The sequence below is a fragment of the Anolis sagrei genome, chromosome 6 (genome assembly GCF_037176765.1).
Source record: "Anolis sagrei isolate rAnoSag1 chromosome 6, rAnoSag1.mat, whole genome shotgun sequence".
In the NCBI taxonomy this organism is placed as follows: domain Eukaryota; kingdom Metazoa; phylum Chordata; class Lepidosauria; order Squamata; family Dactyloidae; genus Anolis; species Anolis sagrei.
Window position 1 is genome coordinate 22136096 of NC_090026.1, and position 21531 is coordinate 22157626.

At 41.3% G+C, this 21531-nt stretch overlaps 1 protein-coding gene across 3 annotated transcripts in view; it reads left to right on the plus strand.

Moving 5' to 3' along the window:
• SLC6A16 (solute carrier family 6 member 16) overlaps positions 1-20832 on the plus strand; it is a 38904-nt gene extending 18072 nt beyond the window's left edge. For 2 of the 3 annotated variants that reach the window (XM_060780500.2, XM_067469903.1), the window contains exons 3-13: positions 1927-2738; positions 4458-4615; positions 7394-7520; positions 7608-7786; positions 9753-9863; positions 11421-11662; positions 13015-13198; positions 14035-14236; positions 15775-15934; positions 16130-16292; positions 17015-20832. In XM_060780500.2, coding sequence (XP_060636483.2) covers positions 2543-2738; positions 4458-4615; positions 7394-7520; positions 7608-7786; positions 9753-9863; positions 11421-11662; positions 13015-13198; positions 14035-14236; positions 15775-15934; positions 16130-16292; positions 17015-17272 — 1980 coding nt within the window. In that variant the 5' untranslated portion in view covers positions 1927-2542 and the 3' untranslated portion in view covers positions 17273-20832. The remainder of the gene's footprint in view (positions 1-1926; positions 2739-4457; positions 4616-7393; positions 7521-7607; positions 7787-9752; positions 9864-11420; positions 11663-13014; positions 13199-14034; positions 14237-15774; positions 15935-16129; positions 16293-17014) is intronic. The other variant, XM_060780501.2, reaches the window with a different exon arrangement.
• The last annotated feature ends 699 nt before the right edge of the window (positions 20833-21531 follow it).

The window sequence follows — 21531 nt, forward strand, 5'->3', positions numbered from 1 at the left end:
TTTAATTCACTACAGCTACCACAGGCTTTCCCTAAATTACCCTGAGACATCCAGAGAATTTTTTATTCTTGAGCAACAACTTTTCTTTCCTAGCTATGAACAACCATCCTGTTTGTTCAGCAGAAAAACAAAGTTGCAAATGACTGCAACCAGAATGTGCAAAGCAGCTAAATGAAGTGCATTCATATCCCTTTAAATAATTACTTGGCCCAAATTTAGGTCTAGAAGGATACCCAATTTGAGATCATTTGAATCCCCCTGGCAGCAATAGTCAGAAGATGCCCAAACAAGTGTTTGAATGGCACACTGTGCTCAGGTATTTTTGGCACAGAAAAGCTGCTGCACCCAGTTTGTGGTTATCAATAATTCTCATTAATCTTCTGGAAAACAGATCAGAAGCAGGCTAGGATCTTCTGGAAAACAGAAAAGCAGGCTAGATTTCCATCCATCTCTTTGTCTATTATATTCCTTTACCAACTGGTCGCTTTTCTGTCAACAAAATTATATCCCAAAGTATCTCATTATAGTTAAATTTCAATATCCCAGCCTTTCCAGTGCTGGCACCTTCCAGGCATGGATTATAAGTCCTTTCTTTGGCATTAGCTGGAGTCATGCTGTATTTTGCCGTCGCCTTAGTTTTTCTCCCATATGTATGCAACATCCCAGTGATTCTTTTCTTTTGGCAATTGACATCATGGAGAAAAGTTACTTTTTAAAGACCAGGACTTACAGAATTCCAAAGTGTATTTTTTCCAAGCTGTATGCTGGCATACAGTTTGGTTGGTAAGAGAAAGGAGGTTGCCAGTTTAATTCGCATCTCCACCAGACCCTGAGGTGGGGGGGTGTATTTTTTTCTTTATTTACTGTATTCATATACCACCTTTCTCACCCTTGGGAGGACTCAAGGCAGTTTATTCGTAGTATAAAGATTGTATTATGCCTTACATGCAATGTTATGCAATGAGATTAAAGCCTATATCCAGACAATGACATATTCTCAGTGGTGGCCCCTCAGCTGAGGAACTCCCTCCCTAAGGACATTAGATTGGGCCCCCTCCTAACTTTCCGAAAAAAAGTAAAAGCCTGGCTCTTTGAAAAAGCCTTTGGAAATTCAGCATAATACATAAACATGGAACTATGAAAGAATGAAACATGGAACAGCTTAGACAATACTACTGGAAATGAGATTAACAGGAAGACATTGGTGATTATATGGTTTTAATGAACTTTTATAATGTTGTTCTAAGTGTTTTTAATTATATTTTATGACTACTATGGCATCGAATCGCTCTAATTTGTAAGCCGCCTTTGGGCTGAGAAGGGAGGGATAGAAATATCATAAATAAATAAAACAATACTTGTGTTTTTTCTTAAGGAGAATGTTTATATTTGAATATCTATGAGTATATATAGACAAATAGAACACCAAAGAGTCTTGTCATTTTCCATGTGATTTTTTTGAAATTTCCAATACTTACGAATGCTAACTCTGAACTGCGTGTTCGGAAGGTAATAACAGAACCACAGACAGAATCCAGATTATTATTTGACAAGTGGTCCTCAATCTGTCAGCTTTAAAAGATAAGGAACCATGCCTGTTTCAATACCCAAACAATCCTAAACTATGCAAGCATTCAGTCTCCTAGCCAAAATTAAGATTATACCTTAAACTAGGGTTCAGGCTCTGGTTCAGAGGCAAAATTATATATATCTAAAAACTTGAGACAAAATTTTATAATTGGAGAAGGAGAAAGTGAAGTAGATGCAGGGAAATGATGGTAGATTTGTACAAATTCCCAATTTTTCTGAAACTATGGTTTGGAGGCTGGAAAAGGTTATATCCAAACTGATTTGACTCTTCAGCATCTCTTGCTTTTATATCTCTTGCTCATTTGTCATTTCTGTGAATCTCTTTTGCTTTTCCAGGCTGGAAACGTTTTGCTTTGGAGAGTGACCAACAAGTCCGCCTATGTGCCTGTCTCAATACACACACTGATTGGACACTCTTTTAGCTCTAGCTTCTGTCTGTGTGATTCTGAATGTGTGAGTTTGTAATATTCAAATGTGATCAAATTCAGCTACCTGTCTGTGTCTGAAGACAGGCAAGAGCAAGTACTCCTTTTTGAGTTGGTAATTTAACAGCATTGCCTGTAATACAGGAGATAAAGAGGGAGTAATACCATACTCTCGCTAAACTCTAAAAGCCCAACTTTTTAAAAAGTCATTTGGAAATTTTATATTTAAATGAATTTTTTATTAAAACCATTTTGAAAAGCAGTAGAAGAAGGCAAGGTGTTGGGATTTTAAAATAACATTCCAAATCTGTGATTAATGAACAAGAAGCATATGAATTTTCAGCCGTGCAATTTCCATTTTTCTAGAACTACATCTCATAAGGCTGTGTGCTAGAACAGGCGGTTGTATCTGCATTGTGTGGATTTGGGTACACACTTCCAAATCACACGTTTGAAAGTGTATGAATGTGCAAACATTGTAGGATCTAGTCGTGTGCACTGCGTGTGTGTTGAATATCCCCACCACAATGGAGAAGTCCAAAGCAGACTTAGAATCGGATGTTATCCCTGATGTCGAATCAAATCAAGATCTGCTCTATGAGGAATCCACTGCCCGGCCTGCCTGGGGATCAAAGATCCAATATATCCTTGCCCAGGTTGGCTTTTCTGTTGGACTCGGCAATGTCTGGCGGTTTCCCTACCTCTGTCATCAAAATGGAGGAGGTGAGTTAATAAAGCAGTTCTGAGAAATTTAAGATTGGGGTAGAGTAAGGCCCCATCTACATTGCATTATTGGTTGATACTGCATTATATGGTCGGTGTAGAGTCATATAATGTATTATCTATTATTTATTTATGACATTTATATCATGCTCTTCTCAACGAAGGGGACTCAGGCAGGCCATACAAAGGCAACAATTCAATGCCATATATTAATACATCAGTAAATAAACAAAAATGTTAAAACGGAACCCATTAAAAACATAGCATTAAAACATAAATTAAACTCACATGATCCAAATTGTATTCCAGGGCCAGTCTGAGTCGTCATTACATTAATTTGTAGTCTCATATTGCACTACTCCCGTTACTGGCCAAAAGCCTGATCCCAAGGTCATGTTTTCAGTTTTTTCCTGAAGGTCGGGAGGGATGGGGCAGATCTAATTTCACTCGGGAGTTTCATAGGCAAAAGGCACCACTGAGAAGGCCCTGTCTCTCATCCCTACCAGTCGCCAGTGGGACCGAAAGCAGGGCCTCCCCCAACAATCTTAACCTCCGAGGTGGGTCATAGAGGGAGATATGTTTGGACAGGTAAACTGGGCTGGAACTGTTTAGGGCTTTATAAGCTGAAGCCAACACTTTGAATTGTACTCGGTAGCAGACTGGCAGCCAGTGGAGCTGGCGTAACAGAGGAGCAATCTGGCTGCTGCCCATTGGACCATTTGAAGCTTCCGAACAGTCTTCAAGGGAATCCCACATACAGCCCGTTGCAGTAATCTATTCCTGATGTAACAAGAGCATAGACCACTGTGGTCACTGCAGTCAAACTGCATTATAGGAATGAATCTACTCCAACCATATAGTGTAGATTAAAGCTGCATTATATGGCAGTGTAGATGGGACCTAAGACTGAGTCAGTGTGATCTGAACATTGGAGTAAGGGTGTATCTCCACTGTAGAATGAATGCAGTTTGATACCACCTTAATTGCCCTGGCTCAATACTAGGAAATCATGGGAAGTGATCGTTTTTAAAATTCTTCGGCTTTCTCTGCCAGAGTGTCCTGGTGCCTCATTATTATTATTACTGTTACTATTATGTTTATGTATATTCCACCTTTTCTCTCCACAAAGAAGACATGATACATTTCAAACCCCATGATACCATAGTATTTAACCATGGCAGTTAATGTGGTGTTAAACCGCATTCATTCTACAGTGTAGCTGCACCCTGAGACTGTGAGAGACCAGGTTTCGAATCCCCATTCATTCTCCACCTTACAGAAAGGCAATGGCAACCCTCCTTTGAACAAATTGTGCTTTAAAAACCCTGTCTTAGGGGCACCATATGTCAGAATTATTTTGACTGCGAAACCCAGTTAGATCCCCACCTTTTACCTTTCCAAGAAGGCACCTTGAGCTTGCAATTATTTCTGAACTCTCTTTGCCACCTTTTCATTATACTGGGTTTTTAAAGGGGTTAATTTTCCTACTTAATGCTAAAAAAAAAAACAAACAAAAAGCAGAAAGTGAATGAAAACCAACCTTGAAACAGGCCAAGTCCCACGCCCACTCTTGCTTACAGGCAATCTGTCGTCACCTTTAAATGTATCACAGGTGAAAGATAAGGGCTGGTGAGGCTGGTTTGTCAGGAGGCTGTAACCTCTGAAATGAATGGCAAGGGGGATGCTGCAGCTTGTGGCTTTTTCTCTTCCTGAACACAGGTGCATTTCTGCTGCTTTATCTGATGCTCCTCTTAATCATCGGGATCCCGCTTTTCTTCCTGGAGTTGGCAGCAGGGCAAAGTATCCGACAGGGCAGCATTGGGGTCTGGAAGTACATCAGCCCTCGCCTGATGGGCATTGGCTTTGCAAGCTGTGTGGTGAGCATCTTGGAGAAACACATTCAGACGTGCCTTTGTGTTTTGTCCATATATTTGTGTTCTTTTCAAAAATTGAATTTGAAACAGCATCTGCTTTTTTTCTGTGTCAGAAGCGATGAGAAACTACAAGTTGCTTCTGTTGTGAGAGAATTCGCCGTCTGCAAGGACGTTGCCCAGCAGGCGCCCAGATGTTTTACCATCCTGTGAGAGGCTTCTCTCATGTCCCCTCATGAGAAGCTGGAGTTGAGACGGGAACTCACCTCACTCTCCAGATTCAAACAGCCAACCTTTTGGTCAGCAGTCCTGCCGGCACAAGGGTTTAACCCATTGCGCCACTGGGGGCTCCTACAGCATCTGCTGAAAGTTGACCATAGCATCATGGTAGAGGACCTAGAGATCAGGCCTGTAGCGAAGGGATGGTTTTAGGGGTTCAAACCCCCCCCCCCCCGAAATGTTTCAGATTTTTTTTAAAAACGTGGTTTACTCATGAATTTTAACTGGTTAACCAAATCCCCATGCTAAGTCTATGAGATGCAAAAAATTAAGAGTCCCTGCAGAACTGTAAGCACTATCTCAAGCAAATATTGACAGTTTATTCACAGTCATTACTTGCAGCAATAGCTGATGTAGTGAAGCAACCAAGTTGGGGGTGTGTGTGTTGAATGCTCTCATTAAGGAGGTCAGACTTGGTGGAGGTGGTTGACAGGGACAGAGCTGCAGGCTATGGAAGGTTGCTCTGCCCCCTGCTGTGCTCTTTGCTTCAGCGTGAGCTAGGAGGCAGGTTTCAACCCCACCCACCCCCCAAAATTTTCAACCCTCCCTGAAATTTTCAACCCCCCCCCCCAAATTTTCAACCCCCCCCCCCCCCAAATTGTCAACCCTCCCCGAAATTTTTTTCTGGCTACAGCCCTGCTAGAGATACTTGGAAGTTGACTAAGAATCGCAAACTTCCAGTGTGATTCTATGGTCAACTTTCAGCAGAAGTTCACCATATAGAGTCATGCTGGTGGACCTAAAGATTCTTAATACTTCATCACACTAGGGAATGAATTTACTTTAAATCTGGTTTCTGCAGGAGGTAGAAACTGGATTTAAAGTGGATTCATTCTCGAGTGTGATGAGGGCCTGAGATATTCTCTCTGGTGAAAAAATAAACTTTTTTGTATTTGCTATTTTTCACTTTTGGTGAGTCCTGTGCCCCGAACTCCAGCAAATGTAGTAGGTCCAGTGTGTTTATAATAAGTAAAAGGATCTTTATAGTGTTTGTGCATTGGGGTCTTCTTGCTGTTTGTCAGCGTCTATCAGGCACTCCCTGCAGGGTTTGGACAGAACCTGGCAAAGTTACTTTTTGGACTGCAGTTGCAAGAACTATCTTAGTCAGCATGGAAAAAGTAGTCTAGAACATAACTTTTCCAAGAGCTGCAATATCGCAATGTAGATTGCTATCCCATTATCCCGTATTGACCATGAGCAAAGGATTCTGGAAACTATAGTTAACAAAAAAGTCTCTGAGCTTTGGCATTCAAGAGAGTGGACAGACTTTGATTCTCCCCTTGCTGCCATACCATCTTCACCCCCAAAATTGCCTATGGTCAGAATGTAGGTAAAGGTAAGGGTTTTCCCCTGACATTAAGTCTAGTCATATCTAACTCTGGGGTTAGTGCTCATCTCCATTTCTAAGCTGAAGAGCTGGCATTGTCCATAGACGCTTCCAAGGTCATGTGGCTGGCATGACTGCATGGAGCACTGTTACCTTCCTGCCGAAGCGGAAGCTATTGATATACATGTTTTCGAATTGCGAGGTTGGCAGAAGCTGGGGCTAACAGTAGGAACTCACCCCATTCCCCGGATTCGAACCATCAACCTTTTGGTCAGCAAGTTCAGCAGCTCAGTGGTTTAACCTGCCAACAGGGGCTCCAGAATGTAGGGATCATAACATAGCAGTTTTCAATAGTAAAGTAGTAGAGATATTAGCCCTCTTGTGAATGCAAGTATCAACCCATTTTGGATACCTGGGCCCCCATATCTTTCGTAAACAAAAGGAATTGAAGAATGTTTTCACTTTTGGGGTTGAATAATACCGTAGTGCAAGCAGTGGAAAATCTTCGGATTATTCCTCTTCTGGCAAATCAGATAATTATCCATTGAACAATTATTTGGATTGTTATGGAGAAAGATAATCCAAAGCGACATTGGTAAAGTGATTGCATGGGGCGGGGCAATGGATCCCAGAAACTGTGGTCAGTATGATCATTTGCCATAAAGACTAATGAATTATAAGAATTTTAGGCTGACTCTACACTGCCATATAATGCAATTTAACTGTATTGAACTGGTTTATATGACAGTGTAGACACATATAATCTAGTTCAATGCAGTTAAACTGCGTTCTGAAATTGCATTATATGACAGTGTAGATCTGGCCTCAGTCTCTCCCCATGAAAACCCTTTTCCAAGTTTTGTGCCAGAAAGGTCATCCTTAGTACACCACCACTTTCATCACAGTAGAGAAAAAATCCACTTAAAATCCAGTTTCTGCCTCCTGCAGAATTCTGGGGTTTATAGTTTAGAGAGGCTACTAAAGGCTCCTCCCAAAACTACAAACCCAGAATTCTGCAGGAGGCAGAAACCAGATTTTAAGTGGATTTTTTTCTCTAGTGTGATGAGGCCACGGGATTGCAGCAAAGTATCAGTTAATCGTGATGTCTAAACATAGCCAAACTTTATTTTGCTGTCTCTCTACATCAGTATCTAGTGAGAATGTCTTGTTCCCTTTAGGTTTGTTCCTTTGTTGCCCTATATTACAATGTCATTATTGCATGGAGTCTTTTCTACTTGGGTAACTCCTTTCAGTCTCCGTTACCTTGGAACGACTGCCCAGAAACAGTGAACCAAACCATCTCAGGTAAGTGAAAAATCACAGGTTGGTGGGTGGACACTCTAAGGATACCTTTGCAGCACAGACTAAATGGCTTGTTTGTTTGTTTATTAGTAGAAACGGAATGTGAGGCCAGTTCTGCCACTGTCTACTTTTGGTACCGTAAGGCTTTGCATGTGTCCGATTCCATTGAGGAGAGTGGCGGTCTCGATCCAGCGCTTACCGGCTGCCTCTTTGCCGCTTGGGCTCTGGTGTGTCTGGCAATGATTAAAGGCATCAAATCCTCAGGCAAGGTTAGTCTTTCATACACTTTTTTTCCATTTTAGGCTCAGCATCTGGGCCATAGCCATGGGTCAGTAGGGCATCCAGACCCACTTCCTATATTGTCACTATCTGGTTTTAAAGAACATCAAGTATATTTTCCTTTTAGCACTAGAGTTGTTATTTAGAATGATTCTGCAGGAAGAGCTCTACAAATTGCATAATTATGCAAAATGACAATACAGTAGAGTCTCGCTTATCCAACCTTGGCTCATCCAATGTTCTGTATTATCCAACGCAGTCTGCCTCCCACCCAAATCTACAACTGTTTCAATACAGTGCGATGTTTTGGTGCTAAATTAATAAATACAGTAATTACTACATAACGTTACCGTGTACTGAACTGCTTTTTCTGTCAATTTGTTGTAAAATAATAATAATAATACTTTATTTATACCCCGCCACCATCTCCCCAAGAGGACTCGGAACAGCTTAATTTTTAATGATGTTTTGGTGCTTAATTTGTAAAATCATAACATAATTTGACGTTTAATAGGCTTTCCCTTAACCCTTCCTTATTATCCAACATTTTCACTTATCCAACGTTCTGCCAGCCCATTTATGTTGGATAAGCAAGACTCTACTGTATATGGCTCCGATAGTATATTAAACTGAAAACTCTCTAGATGCCAAAATGAAGGTTATTATAATTTAGACATATCATGGGGACTGCATTGCAAATGAAGTGACACTGGAGAATGAATCCATTTAAAATCTGGTTTCTGCCTCCTGCAGAATTCTGGGTTTTCTAGTTTACTGGGGCTGTTAAAGGCTCCTCCCTAAACTACAAACCCTAGAATTCTGCAGGAGGCAGCAACCGGATTTAAAGTGAATTCATTCTCTAGTGTGATGAGGTCCAAAGAATTCACAGCTCTGCTTTTTCAAGAAATGATCAGGGCTGTGCTTGATGAAGGCTCAGTGAGATCTTTCATTTGTAGGTTTCCAAAAGTCAAGGCCAACTTGATGCAAATAGTAACAACAAAGCATACAGGACTGCAGATTAAATAATTCCAAATACATTGGTTCTGGCTATTCTTTGTTGACCATATTCTAATATGGAACACTTCTGGCACCAAGCATTTCTGATAAGCTATATTCAACTTGTAATTAATTTAGGAAGACAAACAAGCACAAGCAAAGGGAGGCTCGGCAAAAATAACCTTCTGTTCCTCTTACTGTGTATATATGAGTAAAAATACCTACTTGATACTATAATTGATCTTTTTCAATTTGCCATCAAGGAAAGACTAAATAATAATAATAATAATAATAATAATAATAATAATAATAAATGTCTATACTGCCCTATCTCCCAAAAGGGACTCAGGGCAGTGTTTATTCAGGCAGGCTTTTGACTTATTATATATGTAGCGAAAATAATTTTAATGAGGCTGTGTGTTTATCTTATTTACTATGAGTTGTTTGTTTTTCACGTTACTTTAATATTTTATTTTTTAACTGAACTATTCTTTAATTTTTTTAACTTTGGTAGAAATATTGTTTAACGTTTTCAATGTTTAAATGCTTGCAAACTGTCTTATTCAATGTTTAAATGCTTGCAAACAGAATAGTAAACAAACAAATAAGATTGGATCTTCCCTTTTTCTTTTTGAGATGTGGATTTTTGTTGCCATTAAGCTGCCTCCTAAGACATTTTACTAAATTATTATCAATTTTTAAAATGTCCAGTCAAATGACAGGTTTTCACACAGAGTCTGTAGAAAGCACACTAGCGTTCAAAAGTCTTGCACCAATGGATTCTGTTAGTAGCTATCTTTTCCTGGGTTGCTATGAGTTTTCTGGGCTGTATGGCCATGTTCCAGAAGCATCTCTCTCCTGCCCTTTTGCCCACATCTATGGCATCCTCAGAGATTGTGAGGTCTATTGGAAACTAGGCCAGTATCTCTTCCTGATTTTTTCTCTTTTCCTTCCTCCCAGGTGCTGTATTTCAGCTCTCTGTTCCCATATGTAGTTCTCTTTTGCTTCCTGGTCCGTGCTTTGCTGTTAGAAGGGGCTGCTGACGGGATCCGGATCATGTTTACACCCGATGTAAGAGGCCATAGCTCCATGTAGGCTTAACCAAAGGTTGAAATGGTTAATTTTTTGGACTTCCAACAACTGGAATCCCTCAGTCAGCATAGTTGTTGGGAGTCCCTAGCATTTGGAACTGTTTGTTAAAAAAAGTAACTGTTACAGATTCAGGACATAGCATTTTTATCGCAGGTTCTCTCTTCCACTACTGCATGGATATTCCACCTTTTAGCACCTACCATGTCATGTTATTTCCCTTGTTTACTAGGTTCTCTGGTACAAGAGATATTTAAGCAGTTAAAATTCATGAAAAAAATGCAATCAAAATGATTTAAAGTAATTCATTAAAGCAGTAGAAAAATAAACTGAATCCCTGTTGGCTAGGCTGGCTAGAGAGGATGAGAACTGAGAATTCAACAATACCTAGAAGACCATGCCTTCACAACTCTCTAGAGCAGTGTTTCTCAACCTTCCTAATGCTGCAACACCTTAATATAGTTCCTTATGTTGTGGCGACTCCCAAACATAAAATTATTTTCGCTGCTACTTCATAACTGTAATTTTGCTACTGTTATGAATCGTAATGTCAATATCTGATATGCAAGATGTATTTTCATTCACTGGACCAAATTTGGCACATATACCTGATACGCCCAAATTTAAATATGGTGGGGTTGGGGGGATTGATTTTGTCACTTGGGAGTCAAAGTTGCTGGGATTTATAGTTCACCTACAATCAAAGACAATTCTGAACTCCACCAATGGTGGAATTGAGCCAGTCTTGGCACACAGAACTCCCACGACCAACAGAAAATACTAGATGGGTTTGGTGGCCATTGACATTGAGTTTTGGAGTTGTAGTTCACCTACATCCAGAGAGCACTGTAGACTAAAAAAATGATAGATCTGGACCAAGCTTGGCACAAATACTCAATATGCCCACTGGTGGAGTTTTAGAAAAATTGACCTTGACATTTGGGAGTTGTAGTTGCTGGGATTTATAGTTCACCTACAATCAAGGAGCATTCTGAACCCCACCAAACTTCCCACACAGAATGCCCATGCGTGAAGGCCCTTGCTGGTATGAGCCTCTCTCCAGCCTCACAATCTCTCCCTCGACCACACATGCGCACCATGCTGCTATGTGCCGAGCACGCCTGCTCTCTCCTTCCCACTTGGAGTCTCAGAAACTGTCCTCCACTTGGCTGAGAGTCCGGCCAATCACAACGGAGGAAGGCTTTTGGGGGAGGGTTCACTGTCTATTTCCAAAAAGGAAAAAAAGTACTGGCGGAGACATCTTCAGCCTTCTCTGCCAAAGGGATTCCTAAGATCATCAAAAATATGTGTTTTCTGGTGATCTTTGGCAACCCCTCTGAAATCCCCTCATGGCCCTCCCAGGGGTTCCAACTCCCAGGTTAAGAAATGCTGCTCTAGTGGGAGAAGAAACCATGATGGTGTCTAAAGTAAAGGGATCCAGTAGAAATTAGAACTAGTGTGATAGTATTGATAACTTCTGTTTCACTGTTAAATGGCTTAATCTTTTGTTTCCCTCCTTTCTCTTTCTGTACCCCCAAGTTGACCATCTGGGGCGACATGCAGGTTTGGCGGCAGGCAGCCACCCAGGTGTTCTTTGCCCTGGGCCTGGGCTTTGGCACCATCATCGCTTATTCCAGCTATAACAAACAAGACAACAACTGCCACTTTGATGGGCTCCTTGTGGCTTTTGTCAACTTCCTTACTTCAGTCCTGGCTACACTGGTTGTGTTTGCTGTGCTGGGCTTCCGTGCCAACGTCATCACGCAGAACTGTGCTGAGAGGTTGGTAAACATCTTCATGTGGCTCTCCCCAAGCAATATTTCTGCTAACTATACATTGGGGGATTCTGGGAGTTGTAATCCCCAAAAGTAAAGTTTAATAGTGCTAAAACAGAATTTCTCAACCTGAGTGTTGGGACCCCTGAGGAGGTCGCAAGGAGGTTTTCGAGAGGTTGCCGAAGACCATCAGAAAACATATATTTTGGATGGTCTTAGGAACCCCTTTGGCAGAGAAGGCTGTAGATCTCTCGACTGTCCTTCTCTTCCTTTTTGGAAACAGACAGTGAATCCTCCCACCAAAAGCCCTCCTTCTCTGTGATTGGTCAGTCTTTCAGCCAGCTTCTCAGCCAAGGGGAGGGCTGTTTCTGAGACTTCAAGTGGGGAGGGGAGAGCAAGCTTGCTTGGTACATAGCAGCGTGGTGCCAATGCACAGGCTAGCGAGAGCATGAGAGGTTGGAGGATTGCACCAGCAGGTTCCCTCAAGGCATGGGGGTTCTGTGCAAGAAGTTTGGCCCAATTCTATAATTTGTAGGGTTCAGAATGCTCTTTGATTGTAGGTGAACTATAAATCCCAGCAACTACAACTCCCAAATGTCAAGGTCCATTTTCCCCAAACTTCACCAGTGTTCACATTTGGGCATATTGGGTATTTGTGCCAAGTTTGGTCCAGATCCATCATTGTCTGAATGCACAATGCTCTCTGGATGTAGGTAAATTACAACTCCAAACCTCAAGGTCAATGCCCAACAAACCCTTCCAGTATTTTCTCTTGGTCATGGGAGTTCTGCGTGCCAAGTTTGGGTCAATTCCGTTGTTGGTGGAGTTTAGTCTGCTCTTTGATTGTAGGTTAACTATAAATCTCAGCAACCACAACTCCCAAATGACCAACTGCACCAGCATTCAAATTTGGGCGTATCGGGTATTTGCGCCAAATTTGGTCCAGTGAATGAAAATACAACCTGCATATCAAATATTTACATTATGATTCATAACAGAAGCAAAATTACACTTATGAGGTAGCAACGAAAATAATTGTATGGTTGGGGGTCACCACAATATGAGGAACTGTATGAAGGGATCATGGCATTGGGAAAGTTGAGAACCACTGTGCTAAAATGAAAGTTATGTGTATCACTTTTGGAACATAGTTTCACCAGAATGCCTGAAAGGCACCACTTCGTTCATCCTTTACAATCCAGGATGTATGGAGGCGGTTACTTATTTATGTTGCTATTTTAAACCTGCTTTTATAAAAATGTTGCATAATTTTTCATTTGAATTTCACTCTTGTTCGCCACCTTGCCTGCTCCCTAATCTGTCAATCTTTCCCTTTGCATTTTGTTTGTTTGTTGCAGGAATATAGCCATCCTCTCACAACTAGCAAGCAATGGTCCCCTCTCTGCTGTCCTCCCTGAAAACTTCACAGATTACTCTGCCTCGCAGTATAGTGCTTGGTATCGAGAGCTGAACAATGACACAGAGCAGCTGCTGCTGAAGTTGGAAGTCGGAGACTGCCGTGTAGAGGACGAAATGAACAAGGTGACCAGGCAGGGCGAAGAGTAATAAATTAGCAGAGCACCTGATGAACCAGCCTGGACACAGCATATTATTTGATAACACAGAAATGCTGGACCACTCCAACAACCACCATGTCAGACTACACAGAGAAGCCATTGAAATCCACAAGCATGTGGACAATTTCAACAGAAAGAAGGAGGAGACCATGAAAATGAACAAAATCTGGCTACCAGTATTGAAAAACTCTAAAATTACAACAGCAAAACAGCAGAGAGGAAACAACCAGGCACATCTTAACACCTCTCAACAAAAGATTCCCCCAGGCTCAGCCAGGCCTTCAAATGCTAATGAAGGTGGTCAGTTGAAACATTCACACCTAGCTCCAGCAGAGAAAAGCTATTTGCCCCACCCCAGTCATTCCACAGATATATAAACCCATTTTCCTAGTTCCAACAGACCTCACTACCTCTGAGGATGCTTGCCATAGATGCAGGCGAAACGTCAGGAGAAAATGCCATATAGCCCGAAAAAAACCCACAAGAACCTAATAAATTAGCTCCTTGCCCCCTACCCACTAAATAGCTACATTGGGATTATTTATTAGGGGAGGGGGATGTGAAGCCATTGAACTGTTCCTGTTCAGCTTCACATCTATTAACAAATATGCAGCCTTGGGTTGTAGGTTTTTCGGGCTATATGGCCATATTCTAGAAGCATTCTCTCCTGACGTTTTGCCTGCATCTATGGCAAGCATCCTCAGAGGTTGTGCAGCCTTGTTGTCCAAGGGAACCCTTATGTTTAGCTTAAGCCTGCCACTTGCCATTTTCCATGCATTGACTCTCTCCTTCTCTCCGCAGGGTGTGGAGGGCACCGGCCTGGCTTTCATTGCTTTCACAGAGGCCATGACGCTGTTTCCGACTGCCCCCTTCTGGTCTGTGCTCTTCTTTTTCATGCTGCTGAACTTGGGGCTGAGCACTATGCTGGGGACCATGCAAGGGATCATCACTCCTCTGCTGGACAACTTCCAAAGTCTCCAGCGTCATCGGACCCTTTTCACAGGTACATAAGAGTAGCCGTCAACAGCATGCTGGGTGAGGAACAGAACACTGACCCCCTTGTACTCTCTTCCCTTTCTGAATGTCTGGATGGGAAAATAGTGGTGCTGGCATTTGCCTGTCTCTGCAGAATGACCCTTGGCTTCTCTAAGGAACATATAAAAAATCCATTATTTTGGCGCCCAAACTTAACCTCAGCTTGAGATCGATTTATCCATGAGCATATATGGTATAGATTGATTAGTCTCAGGCAGTAAAATGGCAATTCTGCAATCGCACCCCTTCTTGTTGGTTGCCTGAGACACCTGGTCTTTGGACCTCAGGTTCACTTCTCAGTCCTCAACAAGTCCAAAGAGACCAAAAAAATGTTAAAAGTGTTGTTGAAGGCTTTCATGGCCTGAATCACTACGTTGCTGTGAGTTTTCCAGGCTGTATGGCTGTGTTCCAGAAGCATTCTCTCCTGACGTGTCACCCACATCTATGGCAGGCATCCTCAGAGGTTGTGAAATCTGTTAGAAACTAAGCAAATAGGGTTTTTTTATATCTGTGGAATGTCCAAGGTGGGAGAAAGAACTCTTGTCCACTTGACGCAAGTGTGAATGTTACAATTGGCTACCTTGATTAGCATTGAATGGCCTTGCAGCTTCAAAGAATGGCTGATTCCTGCCTGGGGGAATCCTTTGTTGGGAGGTGTTAGCTGGCCCTGATTGTTTTATGTCAGGAATTTCCCTGTTTTTTAGTGTTGCTCTGTATTTACTGTCCTGATTTTAGAGTTTTTTTAAATACTGGTAGCCATATATTATTCATTTTCATGGTTTTCCCCTTTCTATTGAAATTGTCCACTTGCTTGTGGATTTCAATGTCTTCTCTGTGTTGTCTTGACATTGTGGTTATTAGAGTGGTCAAGAATTTTGGTGTTCCCAAATAATATGCACTGTAGATTAATTCAACCAGAAAATTCCTCCATATCAGAGCACCTGATGGATCAACCTGGACACGGCATATTATTTGAGAACACAGAAATGCTGGACCACTGTAACAACTACCATGTCATGTAGTTGGCTAGTTTCAACAGAAAGGAGAAAACCATGAACATGAACAAAATCTGGCTACTAGTAGTAAAAAAATTAAAATCAGAACAGTAAATAGAGGAACACTAGAAGAATTCCATACAAGAAACAATCAGGGCCAGATAACACCTCCCAACAAAGGATTCCCCGGGCAACAACCAGCCAGGCTTTGAAGCTGCAAGTCCATTAAATGTTAATCAAGATGGCCAATTGTGACATTCACACTTGCCTCTAGCAGACAAAAGTTCTTTCTCCCATCCTGGACTTTCCACAGATATATAAACCCCACTTGCCTAGTTTCCAACAGAACTCACAACCTCTGAGGATGCCTGCCATAGATGTGGGGAAACATCAGGAGAGTATGCTTCTGGAACATGGCCATACATCCCAGAAAACTCACAGCAACCTACTAATTATTTACCAGTGTCTTAAGTCTGATCTGCCAATGTGCTCTTCTTTTCTATTCTTGCAGTGTTGTGTTGCATTATTGGATTCTTACTGGGCTTAGTTTTCGTTCAGCATTCAGGCAACTACTTTGTCACCATGTTTGATGACTATTCAGCGACACTTCCCCTGCTTGTTGTTGTGACTTTTGAAGCTTTTGCTGTGGCCTGGATCTATGGCGCAGACAGGTAATTATCTACCTTGCTTTCCAGTTTTTCTTAACCATCTGCTAATTTGTCCTTTGATTGTTTGGGAGTTGCTGGTGTCGCCTTTGTAGCCTCAGGCAAAGCCTGGATTTTTTTCCCCTAGGAACTTCAAAGACATCTTCCTCTTTCCACTCATTGTCCCATATTCCATCATGGTCTTGTCTTTTGCTTCCACAGATTCTTAAATGACATAGAAAAAATGCTAGGGTGGCGCCCTTGGAGAATCTACAAATACATGTGGCGCTTTGTGAGCCTTGGAGCAATGTTGTGTTTGCTGCTAGGAAGTCTGTTACGTATGGTTTTGAAGCGACCCACCTATCAGGCCTGGAACAGAGAAAAGGTAATCTAAAATATTAATTTAGACTTCTTAAGATTTTAAGAAATTGATTTGTAAATAAATGTTGCAACTATGGATACAGTTTTGGCAATTTAATTACAGGCAAAATGTTGATGCCCTGGGTAAGTTCCTGACTTTATGTCAGAGGTAACTTCTCTGAACCCAGAAGTCTCTTTGTTTCACAGCAGATAGAGTAGAAACCATAAAAGAGAATTCCTAGCACATGTCATAGATACAGCTTCTCTCTGTATAACAATGCAGCCATGATATGAAAACTCTTCTAAACTGTATTGTCGAAGGCTTTCATGGCTGGAATCACTGGGTTGCTGTAAGTTTTTCGGGCTGTATGGCCAGGTTCCAGAAGCATTCTCTCCTGATGTTTTGCCTGCATCCATGGCAGACATCCTCTGAGGTTGTGAGGTCCGTTGGAAACTAAGAAAATTGGGTTTATATATCTATTGAATGTCCAGGGTGGGAGAAAGAAGTCTGTTGGAGGCAGTTTTCAATTGGCCACCTTGATTAGTATTTAATGGCCTAGCAGTTTTCAAGGTGTGACTTCTTACTGCCTGGGGGAATCCTTTGTTGAGGTGATTAGCTGTCTGTCCTTGATTAGCTGTCTTCTAAATTATTTTGAGCCATGCAGCCACTGAAAGCATTAGACACAATGGACTGCAAGCATAGATGGGTCCATGCATTATCTTTCTTCCCCGTCTTTCTCTTTTCAGGCAGAGGAACAGCAGCTGGAATATCCACCGTGGGCCCTGGGTGTTCTGGTTAGCCTTATTGTTGTGGCTGCTCTTCCCATCCCGGTTATGTTCCTCCGGCAGCTATTGATAGAGCGGTTTGCTGGGCACAGTAGAGGGACTGGCATGGCAGTACCCACGGAAGAAGAAGATGAGGCAGAAGAAAAAGAGAGTCCAGCTGATCCAGATCACCGAGGCAATGGATATGTGTTGGTCAAGGCAGAAGATGGACAGGATTAAGAGGCATTGCCTCATGTGAGGTGTGATGTATTCCAGCTCGTAGATCATGAAGACTGCTGATTTCTTCCCCAACCTCTGCCAATCCTTGATCATGGGAGACATACATTTTAGCCCACTCCTCCATGGTGCTATATTTATACTGCTGGAGAAGAGATCTTCCAACTCATGACACTCCCCATCCTGCCTGTAGAAGTTCTTCTACTCTTATCAGTGGCTGGAGATAACACATTATTTAAAGACTGGTACAGTTCTGAGCTCAGGTTTGGAGACTGACAGCAGTTTGCATTCCTAAAAACATATTGCACCATTACAACTGGTCCTGAGCACTTTGCTTTGATCCCAGTTTGAACCATCCTATAGAACTTCTGCCCTTATCTGTATTTGGCGATTGGAGATCATTGATTATTTATAGACTGCTAAAATCTGTACAAAAAAGAAGCTTGGGTTTGCAGACAGGCAACGTTTTGCATTCCTGAAAGATGCTGCAGTGGGGTAGAGCAGTACAATTCACAACTAGTCCTACCTATTTTGCTTTGACCCCCGACTGCTTTTGCCCAAGGCAGTGTTGTAACGTGGTTTCCAAGACCCTTTGCTGCTTGAAATTCAGACCTTCAGCCAAAAAGCATTCCAAACCCCTCGTGTAGAGGCTGGTTGTCAAAGCAGGATGCTGAAACTCAATTGCTTAGGCTGATTCAAGTCAATACCAGCCGTTTTTCGACTTAAATTGCCTCCAGATAGGAAGTCCCTTGTGCCAATTGGTCATTGCATTTCCACTGTAAACTAGGGCTCCTTCTACACAGCGGAATAAAATCCACATTGAACTGGATTATACGGCAGTGTGGACTCAGATAATCCAATTCAAAGCAGATATTGTGGATTATCTGCCTTGATATTCTGGGTTATATAGCTGTCTGGAAAGGCCCTAGAAGTATGGTTGCACTTGGATTTCCCATACCATTGAAGATAATGCACTTTTTGTGTGTTTGTTCCACTTGTTCTGTCCACACTAGTGGGCTAAATGTGTGGTCCCATGACGAAAATATATGAGTAGCCATTAGAAGGGCTAAAGCAATCATCTTTTTTTTTTAAAAAAATTTATTTAGCATTAGATACTTGTTCATCTGAGCATAATTGTCCAATAGTAAACATAAAGGTTTCCCCTTGACATTAAGTCTAGTCAAGTCCGACTCGGGGGTGGTGCTCATCTCAGTTTCTAAGCTGAAGTGCCACCATTGTCCGTAGACGCCTCCTAGGTCATGTGGCCGGCAGGACTGCATGGAGCACTGTTACCTTCCTGCCGAAGCAGTACCTATTGATCTTCTCACATTTTGATGTTTTTGAACTGTGAAGTTGGCAGAAGCTGGGGATAACGATGAAAGCTCATCCCGTTCCACGGATTTGAACCACCAACCTTCCAGTCAGCAAGTTCTACAGTTTAGCAGTTTAAGCTGCTGCGCCACCATGGCCCCCAATTGTCCAATTTCAGATGTGAAATACTTTCACAAATCCAAACTATTTTAAACAGTTGTTTTGACTCAGAATGGGGTCAAAATTGTAAACAGAGAAATGTTAATGGGTGGATAGGGGGAAATCATATTTCTGTAATGGTAGTGCTTGAATTTTTTCTCCTGTTTTTGAAAAGTGACAATGTCATACTGCTAGTAGCACTCCTTCATGGGTATTTTTATGGCTTGTTATGATTGTAAGAACAGTTCCTGCCACATATCTCTCCTCCTCAGTGCTATTGTAAGATAGATGCATATGAATAGCAGTCACCAGACTGTCTGTTTTTATAATATTCTCCATGGGGAATTACTAAAAATTATTTAATAGTTCAGTCATTGAACTGTGCAAGGGAGTTACATTTTCTTTTGAAGTAGGTCAAAACAAGAAACTCAGATGGAACTCTCCCTGTTGGGATGAGGGACCTGTGTTTCATGGGAAATATAACTTGTGGTTCCCTAAAGAAAGCTATAGACAGGGCAGCAAAAAGTCTGGTAAATGAGAATGCTCTTTTTTTTCTTTCTTTCTTTTCAATAAAAGCTATTTGGGAGAAACAAGCAATTCAGTTGTGTTTTCTGAAATCTTTGGGGAGATGAACTTTTGCATAAAATCAGATATTATTTTTGTCTACCTGCATTTTAGCCTTGTTTCTTAAATAACATAAGTTGCAATTAAGAGGAAATTATTAAGTACTGAGTTTGTTTAATCAAGGCAGAGCATTTTGTAATACAGAGTGCATCTACACTACAAATGTACACTGCAGTTTGACACCAGTTTAACTGCCATTGCTCAATACTATAGGATCCTGAGGCACCAGCACTCCTTGCCAGAGAAGACTAAAGACCTTGTGAAATTATCATTCCTGTGATTCCATAGTACTGAATCAGTGCAGTTATGTCAAATTGCATTAATTTTACAATGCAAATGCACTCATAGTTGTGCTTCTTTGCAAGCTCAGTTTCCAATGGCATTGTGTAATTCTTTACAGGGCAGAACACCAATGGTCTCACAACCTGTTTTGTTTTGATTAGGCAAGCTCAACTCTCATTGAAGTTGCCATTTCTTAAGTGATCTAGAGTAGTACTGCTCAGAGTGGCAGTTTGTGGGAATCGGTACAAGTCCTCAAACCATCAGCTTTATGTTCCCTGGTGAGTTTCCAGGGGGGAAAAAAGAAATAATTTTGTGGTGGAGTCTCCATCTCTGGAGGGTTTGAAGCAGAGGCTGGATGGCCATATGTTGTTAGTGCTTTGATTATGTGTTCCTGCATAGTTGGAGGTTGGATTGGATAGCCTTGGGGTCTCTTCCAATTCTGATTCCAATTGCAACCATTGGGGGGAAATTTGGTGGGGTCTCGCTTATCCAATGTTCTGCTTATCGGCAGAACATTGGGTAATAATAAGGAGGAATTAAGGAAAAGTCTATTAAATGTCAAATTACATTATGATTTTTCAAATTAAGCATCAAAACATCATGTTTTACAACAAATTGACAGAAAAAGTAGTTCAATACACGTTAATGTTATGTAGTAATTACTGTATTTATGAATTTAGCACCAAAACATCACAATGTATTGAAACAGCTGTGGATCCAGACTGCATTGGATAATACGGAACGTTAGATGAGCAAAGGTTGGAAAAGCGAGACTCTACTGTATTACACATTGGCATATTGAAGGAAATACTGATTTAAACTTTATAGGGAATTATAGCACAATTAAAGCTTTAAACTATATAAGGTCAAGGGAGAAGACTTGATCTTCTATGACATCCCAACTGTGAAATGTCCTCCTCTTTGAAGCCCAATTGGTGCCAACGTTTACCATATTTTTACATCAGGTTAAAACATGGATTTTTATTAAGAGCCTTTGGATAGGGTACAACATTTTGCCCAAATTGTATAGGTATAAGGTTTCACAACTGTTTATGTGTTTTAAATGGTTTTGTGTGCTTTTAGAGTTTCAAAATTATTTTTACAGTTTAAAATTGTTCTACATTTGTAGTATGTTGCCTTGAGATAATGTTGTATATAAATGTTTTAATAAAGAGAATTATAAATAATATGATGTGCACAGAGTCTGTCATGTATATGTAGCTACAATGTAAGGCAGATCTCTTTGAAGATATTTAAAAAATATATGAAGCCATAAAGCACTGATCTTGTTGTCAGGGATTAGAAATACAACTTTTTGGACTAAATCTCCCAGATGCCCGTGTTTTCTTTCCTTCCTCCCTTCTTGCATACATGTCACCTAGCAGCAGCCAAGCCACTCCACCCCCTTTCTTTCACTGTGACATCGCAAGGGGCCACTTCACCTAGCCACAGCCAATCTGCTTTGTTCCTTTTCTTTCCCTCACTCAAGTCTGGGTCAAAACAGGTGGTTCTTTTAGCTCAAATCAGTCAATTAAGTTGGATAATAAAGAGTATATGTGATAAGTTTGGTCCAGATCCATCAAGCCACACAGGAGCCTTTGTGGTACAAATGGATCCACCAACATAGATACATACCTACATAAATGCACATATACTTTGACTATAGATAGATAGACTAGCTTAGGTACTCAGCAATGTCCAGATTAGGTAATTTGTAATGCTATGTATAAAAAAGGTATTTGTTTTTTGATGTTTTGAATGGTCCTATTAGAAAATGCATTAGGATGTGGGTGAATTACAACACCCATCATCATCTGTGCTCTCAAACCGCATCATATTTAAACTTGGTCATGAATGATATGTGTGTCAAGTTTGGTCCAGATCCA